Source organism: Neovison vison, chromosome 9 (genome assembly GCF_020171115.1).
Source record: "Neovison vison isolate M4711 chromosome 9, ASM_NN_V1, whole genome shotgun sequence".
NCBI lineage: Eukaryota > Metazoa > Chordata > Mammalia > Carnivora > Mustelidae > Neogale > Neogale vison.
The window spans coordinates 3,509,756-3,537,421 of NC_058099.1; the positions used below are offsets into that span (position 1 = coordinate 3,509,756).

Genomic DNA, 27,666 nt, shown 5'->3' on the forward strand with positions numbered 1-27,666 from the left:
GCAGGTGTCCCCCAGGCCCCCAGACATCCAGCAAGGCTGCCTTAGCCAGAGAAGCCTTTTCCGTGCAGCCCGGGGGCTGGGCACAGCCCGGATCCCAGTGCCCCCAGCCGTTCTGACACAGCCCAGCCCTCCCGGGATGTGATTTTCTGAATGACAGGCAGGCACAGCTGCGCTTTCCCCCAGTAAGGGCTGGAAGTGCCCGTCCCAGGGCCAGTCTGGGGCAGGTCGGAGGCCATGGGGTGTGAGGTTTCTCCTGCAGTGCCAGGAGGCTCCTGAGAGCAGGCAGAAACACTTCGAGAAGTCGTGTGCGAACTACTGTGGCAGAAGGACCCACTGTTGGATCCTTGTGCTTCTGTTGGCCAAGAGCAGGGACGGTCACCAGAAAAGGCCCACACTGCCACAAGGGCCCATCCCCTTAGTCTGTGACAAGGAATCCCCTCTTCACCCCGAGAGCCCTCGACTAAGCCAGGAAGCCCAGCGTAGCCACGGCCAGCCTGATCGTACCCTCCATCTTGAGGGGACGGGTTTGCCCCCTGTGCAGCTCTGCTGCGTGGCGGCCACAGGACTCAGTTCCCCAGACCTCAGCCTTCCATCTGTGGCTAGACAGGGAGAGTGTGCTGGCTGCCTCCAGGGGGCTGCTGCTCCAGCCCCACCCCCCACCACCAGGCAGAGCCGCTCGGGACTCCAGAATCTTCTCTCCTTTGAGCCCTCAGCACGGCCTCACAGAGTCGAAAGAATGGGTAAGGGGTGGGGAAGACACCCCCCAACATCGTTTCAAGCACTAGCTTTGGAGTTTCATGATCCAAGGTGTATGACCCCTCTTGGTGTCCCCGACCCCTCACCGTGGCCATGGCGACCTCATGCTGCTTAAGTTCGCCACCCAGTGAAGGATGCCCAGACTCCCAGATGTGGGAATGACCCTGACCCTGACCTCCGCCTCCCGCCCCCAACTCTGCCAGAGCCACCCAATACCCAACCCTCTTGCAACTTTTGCTTCTGACCTTCCAGTATGAAGCTCTGTTCTCTCTTCAACTTGCATCCAGCTAGAAGCAGAGTCCATTCCTCCTCCCAGGCCAGGTGCCCAGACCCCAGTTAGAACACGGAGGTCCCTGCCGAGCCCCAGAGGAGCTGGTGTCTTCTCACCTGTGGCCACTGCCCACCGTGACCCCCGGGGAAGCAGCAGCCCAGGGTGGGGGACCCACACCTGCAGCCCAGTCCTGCTCGGACACGTCACGTCTTCAAACCTGTCCCTCCCCTCTAGAGGGAGGGTCGTTCTCCCGACTTCCCGGAGATTGAAGACTGACGGACCCCAGGGGAAGGCGGTCGACCCAGGGGCTGGGCCTGAGCCTGAGAGCCCCGCTTCCTCCAGCTGGGGCCTTGGGAGCAAAGGAAAATGCCAGACAGACAGATGAAGCTTTATTCGGGAGGAGCTCTGGAGGGGAGGTGGGCCCCCCGGGGTCTCACCCTATGACTTCTTAGGGCCAAGGACATTAGAAGCCGATGACTACAGGCATCTGAGCTCCCTCAGAGTTCCCGGAAGGGGGAGCGGGAGCAGCCTCAGAGTCCCCAGAGGGGGGAGCAGGGGCGACCTCAGAGTCCCCGGATGGGGGAGCAGGGGCGGCCTCAGAGTCCCCGGAGGGGGGAGCAGGGGCGGCCTCAGAGTCCCCGGAGGGGGGAGCAGGGGCAGCCTCAGAGTCCCCGGATGGGGGAGCAGGGGCGGCCTCAGAGTCCCCTGAGGGGGGCACGGGGGCGGCCCCATTTCCGCTCACTGTGGGCAGGGCCTCGTAGGTCAAGGTCCAGTAGCGCAGGTAGCTGGCCCTCAGGTGCTGCTTCATGGAGTTGCCGTCCATCTTCTTGGTGATCTCCAGGTAGTTGCCATTTTCTATGCTGTAGGGATCCCAGTGCGTGGGCACAGCCGAGTGTCCTACGTTTGGGTCCCTGCAGGCAGGAAAAAGGCTGGGTGGGGATGGGGACTTACAGGAGGCTGGAGACCTGTGTCCCTAGCCCACCTGGACCCTGGCTTGCCTGGACAGCCCCCCCCACTCCCGCTCTGCACCGCCCTTACCATCGGGGCCCCTCGAAGTATGGTTCCTTGGCACTGGCTGGGCATGTGGAGCCCCAGGCCATGCTGATCCCAGGCCCCGGGCAGTACCCCGGCCTCACAGACAGACAGAGGTACCGAGGTTGGAGGAGCTTATGTGGAAGTGAAGGAACAGAGTCTAGAACCCAGGCCCTCAGGGCCAGGTGGCAGGGGCTCTGGGCTCAGCCTCACTGCTGCCTTACCCAGTTCTGGCAAAGTTGGTCCAGTAGGCGATCATGGTCTTGGAGACCGTCCTGTCTTGGGTCCGGTAGCCTAGGGGGGTGGCGAAGGGCTTCCCAAAGACATACTGGAGGTCATCTGCGTGGTCAGCCCCCACCCATTTGGGGTAGGTGGGCATCCGAGAGGGGTGGGAGAACATGTAGGTGTAGGTTTTGGCACTCCTGAGGAGGGAAGGGGAGAGCACCCCCACTGGCAAGGTGCTCACCTGGGGCCACCCAGCGCAGGGGTGGGCTCTGGAGGGAGCCATGGGGGGAGCAGGGAAGGGTCTGGGGAATTCCCACAAGCCTCATGAAGAAGCTGGGATGCTGACACTTGGGAAAGGGAAAGCCGTGGGCCAAAGCCACGGATTCGGGGCATCTACGATTTCAGTTGTGTTGATAATTCACCTCCACAAAACCCACTAAGGTAGCTTTCTCCTGTAATCCAGTATCAAGAAAGATCTTTTTTGCCCTGCAAGTGAATTGCATCTTAATTTAATTGAACAAGCTATATACCCTCAGATGTTTCCCTTTTTGCCTTGACTGACAGGAAGCTCAGAGCTACATTTACTGCTTAGCTGCTGCGAAGCTTTCTCTAGATACCGGGTATATTGTCTTCTTACTTTTTAAACATTCTTAACTTTCGTTTAATTTCATTGGCTATTATCATATAGAGATTTTTAATGTGGTCCCAGGCCAAAGTTATTTTGAAAGTAGGTCAAGTTGAAACCCACAACAGAGACCATCATAAGGGTTCTTTCCTTCCATGCAGCACGAGGGGAAGGTCGACCAGCTCAAGAACTTTTCAGTGGGAAGGACTGTGGAGTGAGAGAGGGCACTGGGTGCCAGGCTGGCCAGAGGATCGCAGGGGGGGTTGCAAAGCCCTCTGAGGCTGGGAGGTAGGGAGGGGCCCTCTCAGGTCTCGTCAGGCAGGTGGCACAGGCCCAGGTGGGGACCCAAGCCCGGCTTTCTCAGGCCTCGCAGACACCCATGAGCCACCCTCCCAAGAGGCCTGAGGGCTTAGGTGCTCCATCCCAGGTGGGTGGGCCTCCCCAGGGGGCCTCCCCGCCCAGGTCCTCACTTGGCATTGGCTCTGTGCTGGGCCACGGCAATCTCGGTGGGCACCAGGAAGAGGATGTCAGTCTCCAAGTCCACCACGGTCTTCTTCTTGGTCTCTTGGGATGCGTCGAGGGCCCAGGGCTCAGTGTAGATGTCAAAGGTGGTGTTGGCACCCCTAAGCCCCTTGGTGATGGTGAGCCCACTGACCAGCTTGTAGAAGTCCTCTCTGCAGGGACCATGCCAGCATTGGCCCCTCTACCCAGTGCCAATGGGAGGGTATCTGCACCCCCACCCAGCATTGGGCCACAGGCGGCCCCCCCCAACCCGGGCCTGACCTCTGTCAGCCACCCCTGGGCACTGCCCCCCAGGCCCCGCACCCACTGCTTACTCCGTGACCTCCTGGCTGTTCTTGTTGATGGCGGGCACGTCGATGCCGGCAAAGATGTGGCCGTCCATGTTGTTGGTGCCCGCTATGTAGTCAATGTCGGCCGTGTTGGCGTACAGGTTGACGGGGTCATCGGGGATGAAGTCTCCGTCGACGACAGGGAGGAAGCCCAGATAGTGCAGCATGGGATCTGGGTGGGAGAGAGGCGGGCTCTGACACGTCCTGTACCCAGACTCGATCCCGGCCCGACCTCCTGCCTCCTCTGATCCAGACCCGGCTTCTCCAGCCTCAGCACCGCCGACATTAAGGGCGGGATAATCCAAGGTCCAGCGCCTTGCAGGATGTCCAGCCGCATCCCTCAACGCCTGTGGCACCCCTTCTGCAGTCGTGACAACCAAAACTGTCTCCCAACACGGTCATGCGTGCCCTGGAGCAGAACCGCCCAGGCAGAACACCACGGGTCTAGAGCCCAAGGCTGTCCTCCCTCAGGAAGATGGGGAAGGGATTGAGAGGACGATGATGAAAGAGGCTCACCCCCTCTTGGGGCTGGGTTCCAGCGTGTGCGCCAGAAACTGCGAGGTCCTCATTGTCCTGCAGACCCCCTCAGCTGGCCCCAAAAGGACTGCAGAGCTGGCTCAGGGCACGTGCAGGCAGCGGCCTTCAGGAGGCCCAGGCCGGCTGCTTTTCCTCCCAGTGCACGCCAGAGGGAACTACTGGTTGGCAGGTGGGGCCACGTGTTTGCTTTGCGTCCGCTTTGCTCAGAACACTGTGGTTTAATTGGCATCAGGTCAAGACGCAAATGATGGGGTCTCTTACTTAGCATGGGAAGGGTAAGCAAGGGCTAATCCCAGCCCACTGGGCTGTCGGGGTCCCCGGCGTTCGGGCCCAGAGGAGCAGAGCTGGGAGGACCAGAGGCTCCTGTTGGTGTTTGGTGGATGTGTGCGGACTGCACGAGTGGCAGGGAGAGCAAATGACCGTCTAGGACAAAGGCTCTTGGTTTTGGGTCCATGAGTCTCCCTAAAATTGTCCCCAAATGACTGCGGATGTGTGCCTTGTCGGGGGGCGGAGCCCATGTGGTCATCTGCTTCTCAAAGGGTCATGACCCACTGGGGTACAGAGAAAGAATGTCTCCGCTCCTTACAGCCGGCCGACTGAGCCTGCCAGGGTGCAGGGTCAGCACGCTGCCGCGGGAGGCCAGCCATCGCGGCCGGGCCAGCCTCACAGCCTCCTCCAGGAGCATGGCCGTCGCCGACCCCGAGCCCCCCGGGCCCCGCCCAGCAGCCTCCACTTACACTCCATGCCGGCCAGGGGCATCTTGTAGGCCAGCGTCAGGGCGCGGGGGTCGGTAACCTTCAGACACTTGGCCATCCTGGCGGTATCGTCCAAGGGGCAGCCCACCTTCTCAGCGATCTGGAGTCAGGGGTAAGCAGGTGGGTGAGGCCAGTGCCCTGGGCAGAGGGTGCTGCCGTCCAGGACAGAGTGGAAAGGAGGGAGGCCCCTCCCCTGCCCACCACAGCTCCGCCTTACCCTTTTGGCCCAGAAGAGGGGGTTCCTCTGGATGGCCCACGGGCACAGGGCCACGCCACTCTGGCTGATGGCTCGGCGGATGAGGCCCTTGTTGTAGGGAGAGAGGGTCTGCAGCACACACAGGTCCCGTCACCAAGGCCTCACGCCACCTGCCCACCCCGGGCTCAGCCAAGGACACCCCACGCATCAGTTCCAGGCCCTCTCCTCCCTGCCCCCATTGGCTCCCTCCCACACCCTCTGGTGCAGGTCCCACCCCCGGGGCCCCCAGACCTGTAGAGAAACGCTGGCGCCTCCAGCTGACTCGCCAAAGATAGTGATGTTGTCGGGGTCCCCCCCGAAGGCTGCGATGTTCCTCTTCACCCAAGCGATGGCCATGTGCTGATCCCGAAGGCCAAAGTTACCTGGGGACAGCGTGGGAGAGGGGCCTCTGTCAGGGACCCGTGGCCGGGTCTGGGGGCGCACAGTGCATGTGTGCGGGCTGAGAATGTCCTCGGTGCGCACAGACCCTGGCTGAGTCCCTAGATGTTGAATGGTGGGTCTCCTGGAGGCTGGCCGGTGGGCTGCTGGGGCAGGTGTGGGGCTCAGGCTGGGGACGGGGCGGGGGGAGCAAGAGGACGGGTCTGCTCTTCTCTCTCCCTCCCTCCCACAGCCCCCCTTGTCTGTCTGGCTGTCCTGCAGCCCCTGTGTTGCCCCAGCAAAGTCTCTTTCCCTGGGCTCCCTGCACCTGCTCCCCAGGCCTCTGGGTCCCTCTCTGTCTGTCTCTCCGTCTGTCTGGCAGCCTCTGTTCTTTCGCTCCAGCAGCCAAGGGGCTCCTGCCTCTCACAGCACCTCTCCAACTCCCTGGCTCCGCAAATGGGATTCTGGGCCTTTCTAGGAGGGCTGGCGGCAGCTGCTCGAGCACGATGGGAGCTGAGGCGCACCCCCGGCCGGCTCAGAGCTCACGGGGCGGGGCGCACTCGATCCCCCACCCCGGTGCCCAGGACAGCTGGCGGACCTGGCAGGTTGGCGTCCCCAGTGCTGAGGAAGCCCAGGGGCCCGACGCGGTAGTTGAAGGTGACCACAATGACGTTGCCTCGCGTGGCGATCTCCTCCCCGTCATATAGGTAGTTGCTGAGAAAGTTGGCCCCGTGGCCGGATCCCATGAGGAAGGCGCCTCCGTAGATCCAGATCATGACGGGCAGGTTCCGGGAGACTAAGGCAGAGCAGAGCAGGCCCGGTCACCCCAGATGCCAGCCCTCTCCCCCGGCTCCCTCCGCACCATGTCGATCGCAGGGAAGTTCGGCTCCAGAGCCCCCCAGACACGAGGGCAGGGCTTGGGGGCCACCTGTGGGGTGCAGGGAGGGCGAACCCACCTTCCTTCTTGCCCTGGGGGACCCAGATGTTGAGGTAGAGGCAGTCCTCTGCCCCGTAGGTGTTGTCCTGGGTGATGGTGGCCTGCAGGCACCGCTTCTTGAAGTCCTTGGCCTTCAGGGTTCCTGCGGGCGGCCCGTGGGACAGGTGTGAGGATGGCAGCCGCCCCACGGCCCCCCCAGGCGCGTGGCCTCACCAGCCCCTGCCCTCTCCCACCTTGCCAGCCGGGGTGCCGCTGGGGGTTCTCCAGGGCCTTTGGGGGTGCAGCAAAGGGGATGCCCTTGAAGATGTCCACATAGTCGCCGAAGAGGCCAAGCTTCTTGTTGACACCTTCCACGAAACCTCCTTCCGTGTACACTGCGCCCAGCTGGGGGTAGAGGCCGAGGCTCAGGCAGGCCCCAGGGGGTGTCCCGAATGGGGGTGGGTGGCGACCTGAACAGGCCCCAGGGCGCCCAGAGGCTCCCCAGAGACCGCTTCCAGCCACTTGCCTCATTGCTAGAGGCACAGCTTTCTGCCTTGGTCCTGGACCCTGAGGGTGTCCCGCTCCCTGAATCTTGGGGGAAGTTGGGTCAACCAGTGTGTTCCCACTCCGGGGAGCCTTCTGGGTAGGCCAGGGGAGGTGGGGTCGAGGTCTGGATCTCGGAGATGGCCATCTAGCTGTGGCCATGAGGCTGTTACCCCCCCTATAAAATGGGCAGCGGCAATGTCTCCCTCATGGCCCATGTGCTTCCCTTGTGTCCCCTGCCCCTCACCGTGTCCAGCTGGTCTCTAGTCAGTGGCCTGGTGCCAACTCCTCACAGCCCCTGTGCTCAGTGCTGAGAAAGCCCTCACCTCCCCCGAGGCCATCAGAATCCCTGCTGTGCAGCCAGCCCTGGCTCCGAGCTGGCCAATGCCACTCATCTTCAGGAGGGTTCTGGGGGCTGCTGCTCATCTACCCTTTGTCACAGAAGGGAACTGAGGCCTGCCTGCTTGAAGTCACCCTGTAGGGGAGCCAGGTCCTCATCCCCTGATAGAGCTGCCGCCCCATCTGTCTGGTCCCGTGGTGGGGGGTCTGCTTCCTGGCTCTCACCTGTGCTAGGTTCAAGAGGGCCAAGGGCAGGGAAGCCCCCCACCCCTCGGCCCCGCTGGGGTCTCAGCACCCTGTAAGGTGGGCGCTAACAGGGGAGGGGGAGGTTGGACACGTGCCTCAAGGGGGCAAGGCACAGGTGTGCTCCCCGAGCCCCACCCCATCTCTCGCCGCTGGGGAGGAGCAGCCTCGTTTCAGGCCTCCAGGCATCTTTTCTGACAGGCTTCCCGGCTGCTGGGATGGGGCAGCAGGCCAGGTCAGTGCCTGGGGACTGGGAAGTCACGTCTCAGAACAGAGACTGGCCTGAGGGCCCTGGATGGAGGCAAGGGGGGACACTGGCTGCTGGAACAGCGGGAAGCAATCCTGGCCCTTTCTGCCCTCAGAGAAGCACCCCCTGCCAAAGACCGTGACCTCTTGGGGCCAGCACCTAAACCTCCGGGGCCAAGGGGCAGGCCCCAGGTCAGCTGGAGGAGGGTGGACACCACCCAGCCACGTGTCTGTGGGGTTTTGAGCCTGAATCCCTCTCCCCGCCCTGTTCCGCAGACTGCGGCCGATGGCGTACCCGCCCCGGGGGGCCTCCTGACTCTCCAGCCAGCAGGAGGGGACCACTCTCTTGGGACCTGGAGGTTAGGTTGGGAGCCACTCTGGGGTTCCAGGTTTCTGCTCAGCCACTGGTGGCTGTGTGAGCTTGGGTGACAGCTCGTCTTCTCCGGCCCCTTCTATGAAGAGGGACATCGACCTCTCTGGAAAGAGCCAGGGGGGTGTTGGGTCCCCAGATTCAGCAAATAAAGACTGAGGACTCCCAGTTGCCTTTGAATGTCAGGTAAATTGACATTTTGTTTTTAGTGTAAGTATACCCCAAATACTGCATAGAACATACCCACACCAAAAACTTCGTGGTTTGTAGGAAATCCAGATTTAATTTGGCATGCTGTACCCAGTAATGGGAACATACACAGAACATGTAGTGCCCAGGAAATGCCATTTTGACCACTGGGTTCCGTTTTCGGGTTGGCTCTTCCCGCCCAAGACGCTGCCTGTCCTCCCTCCGCGGTGCCGCCCACTCCCAGGTCTCACTTAGTAAAAGGCCAGTGGCCCCTCTGCTGGGCCCTCGCTTACCTTTGCCGCACTCACGGCTGCCCAGCAGCAGGTGAGGCCCAAGACGACCAGCCCCAGGTGACCCATGGTGTGTGGCAGCCCGTATGCAGCCCTCCCTCCGGCCCACGGGTATTTATGGGGTTGGAGCCGGCCAGGACTCTGAGTTGGCAGCTGCCCGCAGAGGGCCCCTTTTCCCTCCTCCTACTCAGCCCCTTCCTCCAGCCTGGCCACACTCCAGGCCATGCACCTGGGGCCAGGAGATAGCCACCGTTTCCAGCTACCTCGGGCTGGGCCAAGGTCACGCAGCAGGCCATGCGCGTGCACACACACACATGCGCAAACACGGCAAGGGAACGGGCGATCTTTCCCAGGGCTGGCTGCTCCCATGGCCCTGGTGCCACAGTGCACCTGTGCGGCTTACTGCCCACCTGGGAGCCGAGGCAGATGGCACAGGGCACAAGGTCGCCAGGCTGTTGGCTGCCTGGGTGAACAGCGCCGTGATCCGGCTCACTGATCCACAGGCACTTGGTTCTGCCCTCAGAGAAAGGGGCATGTTTGGTCTCCGTGGCCTGCCTGCCACCCATCCCCAGCTCAACAGCGGGAGCTTGGAGGGAACTGGGCGTGGGACTTCTGGGACACAGATGGCTGGGTGCCCCTCGTCATCAAGGGCCCGCTGTGTGCAGTCTGAGCTAGGTGTGGGGACCCCCAGCAGCACAGGGGATCGGAGTGCTAGGATGGAAGACGAGAGGCGCTGGCGGAAAAGGCAAAGGGGGAAGTGCAGCTCCAGCCCAACCTTGAGGCCTTCCTTAAAGAAAAGGAAAAACCAGGCTTTTTGGCCACAAAAATGGGCCACAGCAAGACCCTGGGGCAAAGCCAAGCAGAGACAGAGACCGACCAACAGAGAGCAGAAGGGACGGAGATGGGGGTGGGGGTGGGGGGAGAGAGAGAGAGAGAGAAAGAGAAAACTGAGCACAGAAGTAGGAGCAACAGCAAGAGCGGCCAGTTCCCTGTGGCTGTGCACAACTCTGGTCACCAGGGGTTACTTATGAGAAAAGGCGGGCCACCAAGGACAAGGCCTGTGACGGGACCTTGGAGTTCGGCTGTCCCCGGGGTCACAGCTCACCGAGGATGCCCAGGCCCTACTGCACGACCCACCTCCAGGGAGGGGGACGCATTCACAAGCCAGGGGACAGAGGAGCCCCATCAGGCCGATAGCCCTGCTGCTTGGACCCGGGCAGGCCCTCTGCTGCCCGGGAGCCAGTGCCATGGACGCAGGCCATGGCCCCACGGCTATTGTGTCTGCTGCCGCCAAGCCTGCCCTCCAGATCCAAACGGTTTGGGAGAGGTTGGAGAAAGGAGGTGAGGGCGGGGAGCGGTGGGCGACGGCAGGTGGGAGGGAGGCGTTAGTTAAGCTAGAAGGGGCTGTGCAGGCTGGGCTGGGGCTCGTGTGTCTGTGGACAAGCAGGGCAAGAGCCTGAGGCCCCCGCCCCGCCCAAGGACGGGGATTTGTTAACTCACACCTTCTGTCCAGCTTTCCCAATTCTGAGAACCTGCTCTACAGGAAGTTATTCTGAATATGGGGGAGGGGACTCCTCCTGGTCCCCAGCAGCAGGGAGCGGGGCCAAGGGGTGCTCTGCAAGGCAGGTGGCCAGGACCAGCCACTTCAGGACAACTGTGAGCCACGGAGGCTCCTGATCTGTCCTCTGAGGGCTCCCCTGGAGCCTGGGCAGCAGACGGGCTTGCCTGAGGCATTGGACTTTAGAATGTGACTTAGGAACCTGTCACAATAGGTAGCCCAGTCTGCTGGCTGAGGAAGGGGGTGACCGGGCTCATCTCTGGCCCAGGCTGCTCTGCAGGACTGTGGCACAGCTGCCCCCTAGCATGGGTGGGAGTGCTCCCCAGGGAGAGTCAGCTCCGTCCCCCAAGAACCCTGCACTACCTCTGGTTTCACACCAAGGAGCGGAGATGCAACACGGTCTGTGTTCCCAGGACTACTCAAGAACACGCATGGAGCAGTAAGGGCTGAACTCGCGACTGCAGGACCATCTGGGGCCTGGAATCTGGGGTGCTCCCAGCTGCTCCCCCCCAACCTGCAAGAGGAAACTGTCCCGTGGCACCGACCCCCACAGCGAGACACCGCTTTCTCCTTGGAACGTGTATTTGTAAGGACAACTCCAGATGGGTCCCAGATGAATGGGATCCAAACCGAAGGACAGCCCTGGCCCATCTGTGACCACGGAGCAGCTTCCTTGCTGGTGACCAGCCATCAACCCCGAGGCAAGGCCGTCCCCCTCCCCTGGCCACATCACCCCCTCCAGCTTCTGCTGTTCTCGGCCAGAGAGAGGTGCTGGGTACCGGCTCAGCCTGCTGGACGCTGGGTTGGCTCCTGCCTGCATAAAGCCAGGTCACACCCTCTGGGGATGTCCCCAAGCACCTGGGGCCAGAGCGCAGCCCTGTGCAGTTGGTGTCATGGACACACGGGCAGGACCAGGGTCAGTTGTACCCAGCCTGAGACCCCAGCTTTCCTCTGGCAGGGGGGCTCGCAGGCCGCTCCAGTTACCATGGGCAGCACTGGGGAGCCACGGCTTGTCCCGCTCCGCTGCCAGTCTTGTGTGATCAGGGACACCCAGCCTTGGGAGCAGGGCTGCATCACACGTAGTCCAGAATCTCTGTCTCCATCTCGTTGTCACTGCCATCGGATGGCTTGAAGTCCTCCTCCTCCTCCTCCTCGTCCTCCTCGTCCTCCCCAGACTCGTACGTCAGGGGCTCTTTCCCCCTGTCGGCCTTGGCCGGGCTGGAGAAGAGAGCTGGGGCCGGAAGACAAGGCCGTGTGTGTCCCAGCACAGGCTTCCTGGGTGGCCCCCAGACCAGCGACTGCTGGCCTCAGCCCGAGAGAGGTGCCACACAGCCGCACGTCCAGACCAGCCATCAGGCTGCTAGTGGCCTGTTTACAATGACGGGTGTCTGGGCTCAGGCCCTGGAGCAGCTGCCTGGGGAAGTACAGAGGGCCGGGGGCCTGGCACTCCACAATTTAACAAGCACTTCAGGGGGCCATGGAAGCCAACAGCTTTGAAAACCAAGTCCCCAGAGGCTGGGTGGCTTCATGGGTCCAAGGGACCCCGAGAGTGTGCAGGAGTGCTGAGTTGTTTTTCTGGGGAAAGGGTCCAGCCTCAAGCAGATTCTCAGACAGGGCTGTGTCCCGAACAAGGCTGGGAGTCCCTACACCCGTCAGCTCCGGGGAGTCCGGCGGGGTCTGGAATCTGGGGCTGCTCTCGCTCACACGCCCCCGCCTCATCAGACCCGCAGACCAGCAAGTGTTCCCTACTCCCCACATCCCACCACCAGCAGCCAGGGGTGCTGGTCCCCCACACCTGCTGCCCCTGCTCTCCTGGTGCAAGGAGACAGGCAGGATGCACCCCCAGATGGCTGGAAGAGGCGGCGGGGGGTGTCAGGGCACAAAGCGGTGGTTTCAGCCCGGCTCTAGCCCTGCCCTCTGGGCCCATCTTCTGCCTTGAGCCCCCTGGGCTGAGCAGCCTGACTCCCTTCCAGGGAGAGGCGGGCAGCCTGGGGGATGCAGCTTCCGGTGGGATGATTCCACTGGGGTGTAATTTACTGGGAAACGGGGCCTGTAGGGATCCTTGCCCTGTCCCAGCGCGGGGCCCCCTGCACCCCGAGCGCTCACCAGGCCTCTTGGAGCGGATGGTCTGCCGGATCATGAGGGACATCGTGTCCCTCAAGTCATCGCTGGTCTTGGGAAGGCACCAGCCATCGCGCTCCGTGCAGCAGGTCTCGGCCCCGTCGTTACGGTGAATAATCCTCTGTAGCCTGGGGATCGAGACTCGGTATTTGGGGGAGCTCCGCCGACGGGGGCCCCAGGGTCCGGCAGAGGAGGGCCAGCGCTGGGAACGCCCGCACGCAGACGGCCGCGCAGAGGGCTGAGCGTGGCGCTGAGCAGCAGCCACGTGGGGAGCACCCACGGAAGCCGGCCGCTCCCAGCTGAGGTCCGGACCAATGTGGGCCCTGCCCCCACGCCGCACACTTCGGGGGAACACGCGTACTTTTGTGTGGAACCCCAGGCTCTCACCGGAGTCTGCTGTGTCTAATGTGCTCCCGTCTCCTCCCATCCCAGGGCCCCCCGCCTCCCCTTTTAAACGTGACTGAGAACAACTGGCAGGAGGTTGCTAGGGCTCTGGGGACGAACCGGGGAGGGCACAGGAACAGTGTCCCGAGCCTTCACGTGCGTGATGGAGGAGGGGGGCCCCAGCTCTCTGCCCAGGGGTGCAGCCCAGGCGGATCCCAGAAACTGCTCCTGTGGGCCACGAGGCTGACGGAGGCGCCCCAGCTCCTGCTGCCCCGGCAGGGCTTCCCGCGGAGGCTGATGCCCAGCAGAAGAGGGGCAGGGAAGGCCTCGGTCCCGAGCGCCGCCGTCCCCACCCTCAGTACGTACTCGTCCACGTTCAAGTCACACAACTGGTAGAACATCTGTCGATAAGGCGGCAAGGCCCCCTCCCGGAAGATGTAGACCGAGTCCTAGGGAGAGGACAGGAGGACCGGACGGTGCGTCAGAGCTCAGAGCTCTCCCTGGCCGGTCCGCGCCTGGCAGGCCTGACTGCCCCCCCCCCCCCCCGCCAAGCCCCTGGATTCAGGCCGTGTGGACAGGCCGGGGACCAGGAGCCGCCATCCAGAGGCTCTGACGCCCTCGGCCCGGGGCCATGAGCCACGTGTGTGGCCGGCCACGTGATAGGGTGTAGACCATCATGCCCGCTTCGCGAGCCTTCGACAGTCCGCCCTCGTTCCTCACCACCTCCTACCAACTGGGCCCCACGTGGTGCCCGCTGAGAAGCAGGACAGTCATTGAGGCCAAGACATGGCAGCCTCATGAGAAGAGGACACAGACGGCGCCTGTCTCCATGCCTGCCCCTCCCGCGTCAGCTGCACGTGCCTCCCCGCAAACAACCCCCCAGCGTGAGGCAGCCGAGCCAGGTTAGGGACAGAGCCCAAGAGGGTGGGAGGCCTACAGACTCCCGCCATCGAGTGTGCTGAGGAGCCCATGAGGCTGTGAGGGGTCCCAGGCTCTTGGCTGCCCGTACCCCACTCCACCCACAGTGTGGGGCCGGGCGGTCTGCCGTGGCTCTGTGCGCACGCGCACACCCCACTCGGCCCATGCGGACGGTGGCCACAGGCTCACAAAAGGCAGCCACGTGCAGTTGCTGGGGTCACCCATCCCTCTCTGCGACACGCCCAGATGGTCCTGAGTGGCCACAGGGCTGGGTGGTTCGCACCAAGCCCTCGGCGCGCTTCCCAAGGCTGTCCTGGAAGGCACCAGTGGGCAGAGCTGCCTGTCCAACCCCTTCCTGGTGGCCCCGACTAGGGACTCTGGGAGCGGGAGTGCCCGGCCTGCACGAGGGAGGTGCCTCCTCTCCACGGTCCGCGGCACCCTTGAGCAGGTGGGCTGCTGCTCTCCTCTGGGGCGCGGGGGACACCCACCTTGAGCTTGTACTTGTTGGAGGTCGCTTTCCGTGTGCCGGGTGTCCCCGACGGACCCAGGCCCTGCTTCAGGTCATGCATGGTGACGATCTGGCTGGCTGTGAGGGGACAGCAGCAGTACTTGGGAATAAAGGGGACGTTTCTCCCCGCCCCTCCCTGGCGCGCTGGTCAGCAGCCGCCTGGGGCAGCCCCTTGGGACCCCTCCCCCACTGGCCCAGAGGCCCATCTTCCTCAGTGTCTCTCAGCGTGAGGGCAAACCAGCCCCGAGCCACCGGCGAGCAGAGGCACTCACGCATCTTTTTGACGGTGATGGGAAGGCTGTAGTTGTAGGTGCTGCGCTTGGCCTTGACGGGCATGTCACTCGGGGCGTAACCTGCAGACCAGGAAAGGCGTGATGGGAGCAAGTGGGCGCAGAGGCCCTTCCGGCAAACAGAACTGGCTTTGTGCCATCGGAGCACCAGGGGTTCACGGGGGCCGGCTCCTGAGACAGGAACGCCAGGTCCCCACGCACCAGGTACCAGCAGCCACTACTCCAGTGCCAGCCACACGGACCGTGAGCAGCGGCTCACCGCAGGCCCGGGGGCTGGATGCTTACCAGGCGCCTGGCCCCCACCGCAGGAGCCGGCAGCGAGAATAACCACGTGGATGAACAGCGGGGTCGGTAGCTCGAGGGCCAGTGGTGGAGCCAGGACCCTCACTTCTATGCTATTCTACAAAGATTTCACCGAGAAGCAAAGGTTTTTTTTATCCTCCCCACGTGGATCATCCCCACAAAAGAGAACGCTAGCAGAAAAAAGACAGTAAGAGAGAGAGAGACAGCAAGGAAAGGTTTTAGTTGTTTTTACCGTATTTCATTCCACAACGGATTCGGAAATCAAGGACTTGATAAATCTTGGCATCTGGGTTTTTTCGGGGATCATACCCGTATCGAATCCACAGGCTTCTCCAGGGGCCTGTTATCTGGAGACAGAAGGTGGAAGGGTAAAGTGGGGCGAGGCCCGTCCCTGGCTGGCTCAGGGATGCAGGCCTGGGGTGGGACAGCTGAACGCCCAAGAGCTGGGGACAGCTCTGGAGCCCCCAGCCAGCCTCTGCCGTGTGTGGCTCTGTCACTTTGGGCTGGTCACTTGGCCTTTCTGAGCCTTGGTCTTCCTGTTGGAGGTGTCAGGAGCCCCCTTTCCCAACGCTTCTCTGAGGATTACATGAGAAGACACCCCGGGAGCCTTTCCCACACCACCTGGCACACAGGAAGTGCCCAGGGAGTGTTTCCGCCATGCCAACGGGCATACACCTGAGGTCCCTAGGTCTAGAAAGCTGATGCTAAAAGACAGACAGCAGCTCTCTGAAGTCTGGAGGCAAGAGCCTTCCTTCTGCCCCACCTGTCATCACGTCATGGTCCCATCTCAGCCTTGCCTCCCCAGGGCTCCACGCAGGGACCCCTGGTAAGGGAGAGTGCTTTCCTCCGGCGCCTCTGGGAACCTCGGTAACAACACCTCACCCCCAGGGCCTCTTGGACTGAGCAGAAGGCCGATCTGCCCCTCCCACTCCCACTGAGCCCAGGCAGAATGAGCCAAGGCTGGTTAGGGGACCTGGGCTCTGCAACTAGGCTGGGGATCCCAAGTGGCTCTGTCCTGTGCTGGCTCGAGGACCTCCGCACAAGTCACCTCTCTGAGCCCTGGCTCTGCCACAGAGGCAAGAAGGGAATCCCACTGCCACCCCCCCAGGGAGGAAAAGGGATAGAATACGTACCTCTAAAGGGAATATGATATATAACGATCTGGTCCTTAGAGTACAAGATCACTTAAAAATGTATAATCCCTGGGGCGCCTGGGTGGCTCAGTGGGTTAAAGCCTCTGCTTTCAGCTCAGGTCATGATCCCAGCATCCTGGGATCAAGCCCCGCATCGGGCTCTCTGCTCAGCGTGGAGCCTGCTTCCCCCCCCACCTCCCGCCTGCCTCTCTGCCTACTTGTGATCTCTGTCAAATAAATAAATAAAATCTTAAAAAAAAAAAAAATATATATATATATATATATAAAATCCCTTTATTTAAAAGTTATAACTACTCTTTAATCCTAAAATCATCCAGTATAGCTGGCATTACTGGGAGGCCATGGAGGGCCTCCCTGGGGCTCTAACAAGCCACCCGGGATGGCGCGGGGGGGGAGGGGATGTTGCTGGGACAGGACCACCCGTTCTTGCTGAAGCTCCTAGAGGTCCTATCAGCGATCAGGGTGACTCTGGTGGGAACCAAGGTGAGGCACTCACCATGTAATAGGCCATGAAGGGCAGCAAGACCTTGAGCTTGTCAGGGTGGATGCTGATATTGGCCTTGACGGCATTTCGTGACCAGACAGGACGGATTTCAAACAGCTGGGGGTCAAGGCAGAGACTGAAATGAGCACCAGGAGCTTCCTGCCCGCCTGGCTCAGGCTCTCCAGAGTGGTCTGGTCCCCAGCAGAACCTTTGGGAGGTGAGCTGGGGGAGAGCAGGGGCTGACCAGGCAAGGAGCAGCTTCCAGGAGCCCCTGCACTCACTCACGGGTCCCTGGCTGTGGAAGCGGGGACCACACACCCAGCCTGGGTCAGGTGTGGCTGCAGGGCCTGGGTGTCCTGGAACGACCACGAAGGACATGGTCTCTGTCCTCATGCAGCTCACAGGATAGTGGGGGAGGCAGATGACCGAAGGAGCCAGAGCAGGGCCAAAACGGGGACATGCCAGAGTTCTGGGACCCCGAACCCCAACCTGGAGGGTGGAGCCTCAGTTGGGACGTCGTGAAGGCTGAAGGGGACGGCCTGGCCCACAGGAAGACTGCAGAAGCCAGTGTGGCTGGGGGATGGGGGGCCGGGGGGCCTGGCTGGGGACCGGGCTGTGCCTGGAGGACAAGCAGGGCCCTCGGAGAGCGGCCCCCCACGGCTCCCCCTCCAGGGACCAGTAAGGCTGGAAACCACACAGTCTCTTTAAGAAACAAACCCCCAAGGAACAGCCCGCTTCAGCAAGGGCAGAGGGGAGCCTCAGCAGGAATGTGGCCTCCGTGAGAACCTGCTATTCACGCCTGGGCGGGCCTGAGCAACAGAGGCCCTGGCAGCTCCTCCGGGGGCCTGCCAGCCTGGGCGGCAGGGGGAGGCAGGTGGGAGGCCACTCGGCCCCCTCCAGCACTAACGGGATGAAGCCGCAGGGGGCACCCAGCAGGTGCTCCATCTGGTTTCCTGCCAGCAGGGATGGGTAAACGAAAGCTTCCTGAACCCCAGAGCTGCACCGGGAAGTCGCGAGCAGGCAGGGCACTGACTGCTTACACCCCTCAAGGACCTCTCCAGAATTCTGAGAAGTACTTGAAGTATTTTCAACCTTGGGAATGTAGGGCTTATGTTGGCATGGCTTGGAGATGTGACATCTGGAGACGACAGTTCCCATGTGCCGATGACCCGGTTATACACAGTCAGCACAGCCACGGGCAACACGGGGGAAAGGCCTGGGGGGTAAACGGAGGCAGTCCGCGGGGCTCACCCTCCGCAGCTCCTCCTCCACCTTGCGGTCCGTGGGGTTGGTGGAGATCCTCCTCCACGTCTGGACGGCGGCCTCCAGCGGCTGCGTGGGCACCTCGTCCTCCTCAAAGTTGACAAAGATGGCGTTGTGGGGGCGCCGGGCCCTGCTCAGGCCGATGAGGTTCTCGCCTGAGACGGGGGGGTTGTTGTAGCCTTCCCTGGGGCGCAGAGAGCTGGGGTGAGCTGGGGCACCTCCAAGGGGACCCCAGGCACAGGCCTGCTGCACTAGGCAGGGAGCCTATGTGCGGGTGCCAGTCCCTGGAGTCTGGGCTACGGGTCGGGGGAGAAGCTCGGCACCTGTGCCGATGGCCAGGCGGGACCAGGGCAGCGACCATGCCCACGGCTCACAGAGGCCTTGGGGCCCGCAGCTTGGAAACCGGGTAGGGATGGGTGCAGGTGGCCAAAGCGGTGAGCCTCCTGGTCTCACAGCCGCACCGACCCCCGCGCGCCCCAGACAGGACCGTGCGGCGCGAGCAGGGAGGGCTGGCGAGGCGCAGCCAGAGGGCGCGCTGGGTCCGCTGTCCGGCAACACAGACGACACTTACGGACTCCCCTGATCCACTTGCTTAACCCTCAAGACAACCTTCCGAGGAAGAAACCCATTTCCTACGAAGTAACCGACAGCAGCTAGAAACCTCCCTAGGGTCAGAGCTCGTAAAGACAAGAGCTGGGAGCCCGGGCCCCGTGAACCCCCTCCCGCCACTGTCTGGGTGGTTGGCATCTGAACTACAGCTGGGTGAAGGGAGGCTGAAGGTCATTACCGAGCAGCACCGTCCTACAGCACAGGGGTCAGGAGGGAGGGTTCTAGCGGCCGTTGTGCTCAGGCCACTCTGTTGGTTCCAGGCCAGGATGCCCCGGGGGGTCAGCTCATTAAGGCAGATGTCGGGGGGCCTGGGTCACTCAGTCGGGTGGGCATCTGCCTTTGGCTCAGGTCATGATCTTAGGGATCGAGCCCCACATCGGGCTCTCCTCTCAGGGGGGAGTCTGTTTCTCCTTCTGACCCTCCTCCAGCCCGTCCTCTCTCTCTCTCAAGTAAGTCAATAAAAAAATCTTAAAAAAAAAAAAAAAAAAAAAGTCTGGTCGCCAGAAACGTCAAGCCTGTACTGAAGCAGGAGGACACAGTCTCACGAAGCCCCACAACCCACCGTGAGCGTCACGATTCCCACACGGCCAATTTCATCCCATCCATATCCCACTCCAAACCCACGAAATTATTGGGAAGAAAAACACTTTCACTTTTTATAAAAGGGTTCTTTAGAAGACGTATTTATGTCAGTGGGGGAAGCCAGCGAGAGAGGGTGAGACAAGCAGACTCTGTGCTAGTGAGGAGCCGGACCTGGGGCTTGATCTCACAACCGGAGGTCAGGACCTGAGCTGAAACCGAGCGTCAGGTGCTTACCCAACTGAGTCACCCGGGCGCCCCGAAATACATTTTAAAGTATGTCCTGGACTCCTACATTCTCATTCAGGTGATTATCACCTTTTATTTATTTTATTCTATTTTTTTTGAAGGGGGAGGGGCAGAGAACGTGGGAGAGAGAGAATCTTAAACTGGCTCCACACCCATCTTGAACCCAAAGCAGGGCTTGATCTCGTGACCTTGAGATCATGACTGGAGCCGAAATCAAGAGTTGGATGCCCAACCGACTGAGCCACCCAGGTGCACCCAGGAGATTACTACCTTTTTTTTTTTAAAGATTTTATTCATTTATTTATTTGACAGACAGAGATCACAAGTAGGCAGAGAGGCGGGCAGATAGAGAGGAAGGGAAGCAGGCCCCCTGCTGAGCAGAGAGCCCCATGCGGGACTCGATCCCAGGACCCTGAGATCATGACCTGAGCCGAAGGCAGCGGCTTAACCCACTGAGCCACCCAGGTGCACCCAGGTGATTACTACCTTTTAAATTTGTTTCCATTCTACCTTAATTTTCTACACAAGTAAAAACCATCTGCATATTTATAAGGAACACACTGGAAAATAAAACTACAAAGATGAGAGCAAGTCTGTGCCTTTTCTGTAAAGTGACTGTTAGAAACCACCCCGAAAAATGTGTAATATGTCCCTGACTTCAAAGACATCCTCCAAGACCCTGAACACCCCTAAGAGAGAAGGCCCTAGCAGCTCACTCCCACTGGTGGGCTGCCTGCTGGGCCCCGGTCACCACAGGGAAAGGGCTCCTTGGGCCGCCTCACCGGGTCCCCCACTGACTTTCTCAAGGAGGAGGGGCCCTGCGGGCCAGCCTCCCAGCCTCTCCTCTGCCCGGGGTCCTGCAGGAAGCTCAATTTCCCTGGACCCCAGGAGGGGCCAACAAAGCTGCAGCCCGGCCCCTCCCACCAGCCCTGGTGTACCCCAGAAGGCCAGCAAAGCAGAAAAATCAATAGTGGCCCTGGGAAAAAAGGCAGGTTCTTTCCATTTGCTGCAACATCGATAAACCACATGGGGAGGAAAAAAGGGCCTGTGGTCCAAGGGCAGCTGGCCTTCCTACCTTGTGCCTTCCCCAGAGGACTGGGAGCAGCTGCCTACGCGTCCCACAGGACAGACAGGTGACTCAGCGGCCCGAGCCCATGCCAGGGCCCAGCAGCGCGGTGGCGTCTAGTCTCCCTTGTGTATTCTGTGTCTGTTTCGGGCTCTGAGGGGAAATGCTTGTGGCGGAAGTAATCAAAGCATTTCAGAAATATGCAAATCGTCTCTCCTATGCCTAAAACTCCCGTGCCCAGTACCACACAAGCAGAAAAACCTGTCACCCCTCGTGGAGGACTTCGGCTGGGAGAGGTGTGGCCTGACCCTTTGCACTTACACCGTTGTTATTTTCTGCCCCTGGAACCACCACTTGCTCCTGTGGTCAGAAAGGGCCGGGGATTCATGAGACCTGAGCCTTGCGAGTGGAAGCTGCCGGGAGGCCTGCTTCTGGCTGGGGACGCTGGGCAACGACTGGCACCGGGAGGCGCGGGGGACGCTGGTACTCTCGCCTGTCCCGGCAACAGCACGGCAGGTTCACGTGACAACACAAGTCCTTCTACATGGGAGGTGCCCAGACTGATTTCTCGAGGACATGCTGGGAAGCTGGGGCCTGGCAGGGGCGGCAAGTGCGGGACGGGGGCCAATCGCAGAAGCTGGGGCCGCAGCTGGAATGTTCGCTCTGCTTTGGGCTGTGCTTGGAACTCTCCGTGTTTTTTAAGGGAAGACAACAATGCACTTTCTCCTTAGGATCAAATCTAAGGCCCTCACCATGGTCTGTGTGACCTTCACCCCTACCACTCTCCCAGACTCCCTCTGCAACCACTCCTTCACAGGCACCAGTCCCCTGGTCTGGAATGTTCTCCCCAGATCTTCACCGGCCCGGATATGTCATCACTTAGGTCTGTTTCAGATGTCAGCCCCTCTGAGGGCCTCGACCCTCACCCACTCACTGTCCTTATGCCCTTTTATGTCCTCTAAGATGCGCATCTGGCCACGGGCCCATCGCTCACTCCTGGCTCACTCGTGCTCCAGCCAGCGCCCCACCCAGCCCAGGGACCTCATCTGTCCTCTGCTGACCCAGGGCTCCGCGCAGTGCCCCAGGCCATGACCCTGGATCCGCACTGTTGATGAAAACAGTTAGTGAGGGAAGAGAACATTCTCATTCTCTCACCCCTCTACAGGTAACTGCTTTGGGCTCCATCTTCCAAAAATTTCTAGGTTTCTACTGTCATGTCACAATTTATTTTTGCAGCACAGGATGTGTTCCTACACCTGCCTTTTTCACAGAGCAAGGCACCCTGGCCAAAGGCTACATCGGCCCACGAGCCTGCTCTCCCACATGCTGCATGGGGTTCCCTGGCCTGGAAGGGCTGAGCGTTCACTAGCCGCATCCCTACTCATGGACGATCACTTGTTTACTCTATCAAACTCTGCCCGCCACTCACTGTTCCAAGTATTTCAAGGTACATGCTTTGGGGCACGAGTCTTCCAAGTCTTAAGGTGACATCCTGATTCCTTCTCCATGGTGTGGGAGCTCTGAGCAAGGTCTCTATGTCACGTTCGGCTGCCTCTGGGATTAGGTCCCCTGACCACAGGGCCCTTGCTCTGAAACGTGATGTTGCAGCAGCTGGGGGTAGAGCGGAGGGGCTTACCGGTGCTGTGTCTCTGGCCGATAGAAATAGTCCACTGGGGTGTCCAGCCGAGAGAAGATGGGGGGCGGGATGTAAAGCGGCAGCTCTTGGTGGAAGAAACTTTCCTTCTCAGGTTTGAGCATGAGCACCTTGTCATACATGGACATGTGCCTGCCACCCGCGTCCGTGTGCACCGCCAAGTACTGGAAGTCGGACATTCCTGGAAAGAGAGGCAGCCAGATGGCAGACACCCGACTACACCCTCCCAAGAACTGGCGGCTGCAGCACGTCGACACCACACGTTCTCCGAGGTACCAAGGGAGCCTTGGAGGTGGGAGCCAAAGCAGAACCCTCTGAAACACTTCTGCGCACACGACTCTGTGCACTTGGGAGTCTCCCGGCAGGGCGGGGGGTCGGGGAAGATGTGGTGCGGGAGGGTCTGGTCTAGGTCAGCACTTCCGGAAATGCAGAGTGTACACGGCGCACCTGGGGCCCAGCTGAAAACTCTGGGACGCTGTGCCTCAGACAAGCCCCCAGGCCGGCCGGCGCTGCTGGCCGGGATGTGGACTGAGTGGCGGGGTGCCAGCTCAAACAGACGGATGGAAAACGCACCACGGGAAGACCTTGCCCCAGGAAGGACAGCCCTTGTTGGAGAGCACCACATGCCACCAGCACGACTGATGTTCAGAATGCCCAGCGCGGGATCCCAGGTCCTGGTTCCATCCCTTTCCACTTTACAGCCCCTCTTCTGCATCCGTGCTCTCCGCAGACTGTCTGAGAGCTGTAGCTGACGCTGCGTGTTCCACTAAGGCTCCCTAGTGATCTGCCAAGTGCCTCCTGCGTGCATGAACTGGCCCTTTCACGGCATCCCCCGGACCCTGACCCTTCACGAGGGCCTGAGGAACCCAGGCTCTCACACTGTACGGAGAAGAGCCGGAGGCTGAGGGCAGCTGAGCACCTGCCCAAACAAACTGGCTCTTTCTTACTCACCCACCCCGCCCCACCCCTTACCGCCTCCTCACTGGGGCTCCCTGTGGGTAGCAAACTGACTGAGGACCCCACGGGAGATACCCAGGTGGCCAAGAGTTCAAAGGAACATGAGGTCCCAGGGGGCTGAGATGATCTGGGAAGGCTTCAGAGAAAAGGCAAGACCAGTACACAGTCAAGGCTTAGGAACGGTTCTAAAACTGGAGACCTGCTAACCAGTTTTATTCGGGCCCACATAACGGCCTTAAAAGTTACGGGATTACTCAGAACACGAGCCTTTCTGGAGAATGCAGATGAGCAGCAGTGAGCCCACAATCCGCTGATGGCCGTGCATGGAGCGGAAACGTGCGCCTCCTGGATGCGCCTGGACTGTCCCACTCTGTTCACCCCCCGCCCCTCATTCCGGGGCACAGACTGGCCCCCTTCCCAGTGTGAGGACCCACAGAGCACCTACAGGATGTGGACACAGGTCCTAAAATAACCCCACGCAGGAAGCTGCAGTTACCTTGAAACTTGTAAACGGTAGAGATGATGCCAAGTATCTCTATGTCAAACATGGCCCCGGGGTGGGGCTCAGGCCCCAGCACCTCCCTCTGCCGCCTGGTCTTCCTTCTGACCCGGAGCAGCAGGCTGCTGGTACTAAAGCGGTTGGCACACACAGGGTGGCAGTAAGGGTCCTTGGGCCGGAAGTACAGCTCCAGCCTCTTGGTGGGGTCCGCGTAGATCTGTGGCAAGGCGGAGGCAGAGCGAGGCAGTGAGCAGCTGAGCAACGGGCAGAGCTGCCCCTTGCTCAGTGAGAGCCCAATGGTGACCCCGACGACAAGGAGAGGGCCAGGGGGCGCAGGGTTCATTCTGAGCTCTGAATTCTCAAAAGACCCATTCTTTGAACCCAAGTATCTTCCTTTTTATCTGGTAAAGAAAATGAGGTTAGTCTCCCCTCCTTCTAAGAGGCTGGAGGCTGCAGACGGGGACAGCCAGCTAAGCAGAGCACTCCCACCGCAAGGGCCCGTTCAGTGCAGGGAATCAAGTCTACCACGGAGGAACCGAGGCTGGCGGGGGTGGGGGTGGCTTGTCTTGACTTTCCTCCCCCAGGTACTACCTGCCCCACACAGTCTTGCTATCAGTCCCACGGGCAAACGTTCCCAGGTCCAAAGGAAATGAAATCAACTAGTAGGAAGCACTCTGGCTCTGCCTAGCTGTCACCTGTCCTTTCTGAGCCTTGTTCCTTCTACTTAAAACGGAGATACGAACAGCACCTGCTCACAGGACTGCAACAGCGACTAAACGAATCGCTGAACCACGGAACAGGCGACACGCTTAGTCTGGTGTCCAGCTCGTGGTGAACACTCTACACGGGTCGCCCACCCATGAGTGCCCGGCACATGGCAGGAGGGACACAGTAAGGGTCAGCTGTGTGGCCACAAAAGCCCCACCAATGCTCACTCGGCCAAGAGTATCCGCCTTCCAGCTTGCTGGTCCCCAGCACGGACACAGCCTGGTCCCTAGGAGGTGCTCAGGAACCACGGGGGGGGGGGGGGGCGGGGAGCAGGTTTGGAGCCCTGACCTTCAGGAATCCCCTCTCACAGAACGCGAATTAGTGAGACTGTGAGGCTGGGGACAGCCCCCGCTGCGGGCCGGCAGAGAAGCTGCACCCGCTGCACTGAAGGGGCAGATCAGCGACAGGTCTCTTCCAAAAGGCTCACACTGCAGCCGGCTACAGACACCTCTGGGGTTCGTGAGAGCGGAGGCCCTGTGGGTGCCACGGTGAAGTGAGTAAACCAGGACGAAAGAACAACACGCGGCTAACCGGGCCCCTGTGGCGTCCGGTGCTGCACGCGGGTCTCCCCCATTCACGAAGTCGGAGGAAGCGCAGCGAGTACGACTTCGGGGGTAGACACGCGCGAGTTCAAGCCCCCACCGCGCCCGCCGCAGTGTGTCTGACCCGACTCTTCCTCCCCGAGTCTTCACCGGGAAAAGGGGCTACAGGATCTAACCCGCTGGGCTGCCCGAGGACCCCGTCACGCACCCGACGACTTCGGGAAGAAGGCACACGGCGGGAGCGCCCGCGGCAGGCCAGGCTCCGCCCTCCTGCAGGCCACAGCCCCGGAGCCAAGCGGCCCAGACAGACAACACGTGTGAAAACGTTAATTCCACGTTGGAATCAGCCGGTCGGGGCGGCTCAGGCCACGCCACGGTCCCCGCGGTCCTGGGACGGAGCGCCGCTGGGGCTCCCCGCCTCAATGCCCCGCGCCTGGGCCTTCGCTGTGAATGAAGCAGCGGCAGCCCGGCGGGTCCCCGCACCCCGGAGGACGGGACGGAAAGGACCCCCCGCCCTCCCGCGCCTCCACCGCAGCCCGTTCCCGCGGCCTCCCGGGAAAAGCGGTACTGCCCCGCACGCGGGACGCCAGTCCCCGCCCACCCGCCGCCCCGGCGCCCGCCCCAACTTCCGCTGCCAAACAGCCCATCCTCCCCGGGTGCTCCCGCCCCGCCGGCCGAGGTCCCAGACGTGGTCGCACCCGCGGTCCCGCCCCCTCCCCCCCCCCGGTCCCGCTTCTCACCCGGGAAACGCCCTCCTCGCCGCCCAGCGTCCGCAGCATCTTGGACACGTCCCGCACCACGCCTGGGTACTCCACGCACACCATGCGCCGCTCGCGCCGCAGCTCCACGGGGACCGCGACCCCCGGCCCCGCGTCGGCCGCCCCCATCGCCGTCGCCGCCATCCCTGCCCGTCTGGCCCGGCCCGCCGCCGTCCGCCCCTGCGCGCGCTCCGAGGGGCCTCGCCACAATGGTTCCGCGAAAGAATCGTTCCGGGTCCCCTCGCCGCTCGAGTCTCTCTACATTCCAGGGCTCCGGCAGACTCGAGGCCTCTGAAAGCAAAGGCCAAGTCTAGACCCCCAGGCTTCGGGGTGAAGGATCGCCTGGCCCTCAATTTGGGGTTTAAAAAAAGAGGGTACCTCCCCCCGAGGGGCGGGGCAGGGGCTTGTCGCCGCCAGCAACCCGCAAGGGACCCGGAGGACTGAGAGACACCGCCCAACTTTCCATTTCAGCCAATGAAAACCCGAGGGCCGACGAAACGACTCGGGGAAGCCTGCTTCCGCCCCTTCTCGCCCGCTCATCGATTTCAGCCAATGAGAAAGTAAAACTGGGCCAGGTTGCCACCCCTTCCTATGTCTCCTTCCAATGACGACTCGGGGGCGGGCTCGAAGCACACTTCCGGCCCGCCCGCCTTCCGGCGTGGGACCGTCGTGGCTCTGGGTAGATTTCCGGCCGAAGTCGGCCGTGGGGTCTCCGTGGGTCTCTGACCTGTTCCTGCCCGCCGCTCGGGGAAGGGGCCTCCGGCGCGCGTGGACGGTCGGGTGTGGGAGTGCGCGCCGCACCTGCACGCACGGAAGTCCCCGAAGCGCCTCGGCCGCGGGGCTCGGGGTGCGGGCGGGGGCAGGGGCAGACCCGCCGCGAGGCCTCGCGGGGCCGGGGCCGAGAGGACGGGGAGGAGCGGCTGCGGCTGACCCAGACCGGGGGAGCGAGGGGACCGGGCTTCCCGGAGGACCTCGGAATGGAAGGAGGGGCCTGGTGGCCCCGGGCGCGTGTCGGGGTCGGCGGCCGCACGGGCCGTGGAGGGGGTTTTCCGAGGAAAGGCCGTCCCCGTGGCGGCACCGCGAGCGGTCCCCGGCGGCAGCCCCGGACGGCCTCTCCGGCGGCACCTGGGGCAGCTCCCGCCCCCGGAGGAGGCTCCGTGCGTGAGGCCGCGTGGGTCTCCGGAGTGCGTCGCGACCCCCGTGACGGCACCTCGGATGTCGCGCGTCCGCTTGTCCCCGCGCCGTGCGCAGCGAGCTCGGTCTTCGGGACGGGGACTCTCCGCGCGGTCCGCGAGGTCCCCCGACAGACCGGCGTGTCCCGTCAGAGCCCGGGGCGTGCGGTGCGCGTGGGTCAGGCCTGGCCCGGCGGGGGCACTGGGGGGAGGCGAGGAGGGCTTTGGAAGGTGTTTCGTGTTTGCTCTAAAGATGCTCACTGGACGGAGAGGACGGCGCGCGGGCGGGGGCAGGGGCGGGGGGAGCAGGCTCCCCGCTGAGCAGGGAGCGCGACCCGGGGCTGCGTCCCCGGACCCTGGGGTCCTGACCGGAGCAGAAGGCAGAGGCTTAACCGACGGAGCCCCCCGGGCGCCCCTGGGAAGTGTTTTCTGTGGGCCCCAGGATCTGAACGTTGCTTTCTGGGCCCCTGGGTCAGTCTGGGAAGCACGCAGTAGGTCACAGTAGGTGTTTCCAGTTCCTCAGCCAGGACTGGGTCGTCCCCGCACCCTTCGAAGTGGACAGTAGTGTTCACTCTGGGCCACCAGGTGGCAGCAGAGCGTTCTCGCGAGCAACACCGCTACCTGGTGGTCACTGGTGCCCGTGACACCTGGAGGAAGGCGAAGCAGCCGCGGAAGGAGGAAGATGGGCGGGGGGCGCGGGGAACGGAGCCTCTCGACCGTCCTGCGCTGGGGGTGCGGGGAAGGGGTCAGCAGCCTGCTTCCGATCGCGTCCGGCTGCAGGGAGGCCACGCCTCTTCTCCGACCCACTTGCACGCATGCGCAGGTCCCGAAATCCTCCCGCGGGTCCAACCGCTCCCAAGTGCTGGAGCCTCGGAGCTCGCCCAGGGGCTTCCGTTTTCCTTTTAGCCGCAATTGGGGCGAACGGTTGCCCCGAACATTGGCCTTCCTGGTCAGCTCCGCATCCCAGAGCGGAACCAAACGAAATGCACGCAGGAGGGAGCTTCAGAGTTGCCTCACGAACAGCGTTTA

At 62.0% G+C, this 27,666-nt stretch overlaps 2 protein-coding genes across 4 annotated transcripts; both read right to left on the bottom strand.

The window, feature by feature from the left end:
• Nucleotides 1-1,490: 1,490 nt before the first annotated feature.
• On the bottom strand, nt 1,491-10,843 carry CEL (carboxyl ester lipase). Its single transcript, XM_044264592.1, has 11 exons — nt 8,805-10,843; nt 6,836-6,986; nt 6,622-6,744; nt 6,264-6,461; nt 5,540-5,670; nt 5,270-5,377; nt 5,035-5,152; nt 3,746-3,932; nt 3,380-3,583; nt 2,284-2,481; nt 1,491-1,938 (listed from the first exon to the last, which is right to left on the bottom strand). Exons 1-11 carry the CDS (start codon nt 8,868-8,870, stop codon nt 1,491-1,493), a joined length of 1,932 nt encoding a protein of 643 aa, XP_044120527.1. The 5' UTR covers nt 8,871-10,843.
• Nucleotides 10,844-10,923: 80 nt separating this feature from the next.
• GTF3C5 (general transcription factor IIIC subunit 5) lies at nt 10,924-25,832 on the bottom strand. 3 transcript variants are annotated; one of them, XM_044264594.1, is made up of 11 exons: nt 25,448-25,823; nt 23,395-23,614; nt 21,924-22,122; nt 17,773-17,968; nt 16,534-16,638; nt 15,116-15,230; nt 14,563-14,643; nt 14,271-14,368; nt 13,231-13,313; nt 12,466-12,608; nt 10,924-11,590 (listed from the first exon to the last, which is right to left on the bottom strand). In XM_044264594.1, the coding sequence occupies exons 1-11, from the start codon at nt 25,607-25,609 to the stop codon at nt 11,433-11,435; spliced, it is 1,560 nt and encodes a 519-aa protein (XP_044120529.1). In that variant the 5' UTR covers nt 25,610-25,823; the 3' UTR covers nt 10,924-11,432. The 3 variants fall into 3 exon arrangements, with proteins under 3 accessions (XP_044120529.1, XP_044120528.1, XP_044120530.1); XM_044264593.1 differs by having other exon boundaries at nt 11,499-12,608; nt 25,448-25,832; XM_044264595.1 differs by lacking the exon at nt 25,448-25,823 and adding an exon at nt 24,916-25,047 and having other exon boundaries at nt 11,499-12,608.
• Between the last annotated feature and the right edge of the window lie 1,834 nt (nt 25,833-27,666).

What these genes read in the sequence shown, in the direction of transcription:
- GTF3C5 (XM_044264593.1), bottom strand. Translation starts at nt 25,609, where the DNA reads ATGGCGGCGACGGCGATGGGGGCGGCCGACGCGGGGCCGGGGGTCGCG. An exon ending in TGGAGGAGGAGCTGCGGAGG is followed by an intron (nt 16,639 to 17,772) that starts GTGAGCCCCGCG and finishes CTTGACCCCCAG; the next exon opens with CTGTTTGAAATCCGTCCTGT. An exon ending in CCTTCATGGCCTATTACATG is followed by an intron (nt 15,231 to 16,533) that starts GTGAGTGCCTCA and finishes TTCTGTCTCCAG; the next exon opens with ATAACAGGCCCCTGGAGAAG.
- CEL (XM_044264592.1), bottom strand. Translation starts at nt 8,870, where the DNA reads ATGGGTCACCTGGGGCTGGTCGTCTTGGGCCTCACCTGCTGCTGGGCA. An exon ending in GCGGCACCCCGGCTGGCAAG is followed by an intron (nt 6,745 to 6,835) that starts GTGGGAGAGGGC and finishes GGCCGCCCGCAG; the next exon opens with GAACCCTGAAGGCCAAGGAC. An exon ending in CCCCCAGGGCAAGAAGGAAG is followed by an intron (nt 6,462 to 6,621) that starts GTGGGTTCGCCC and finishes GCTCTGCCTTAG; the next exon opens with TCTCCCGGAACCTGCCCGTC.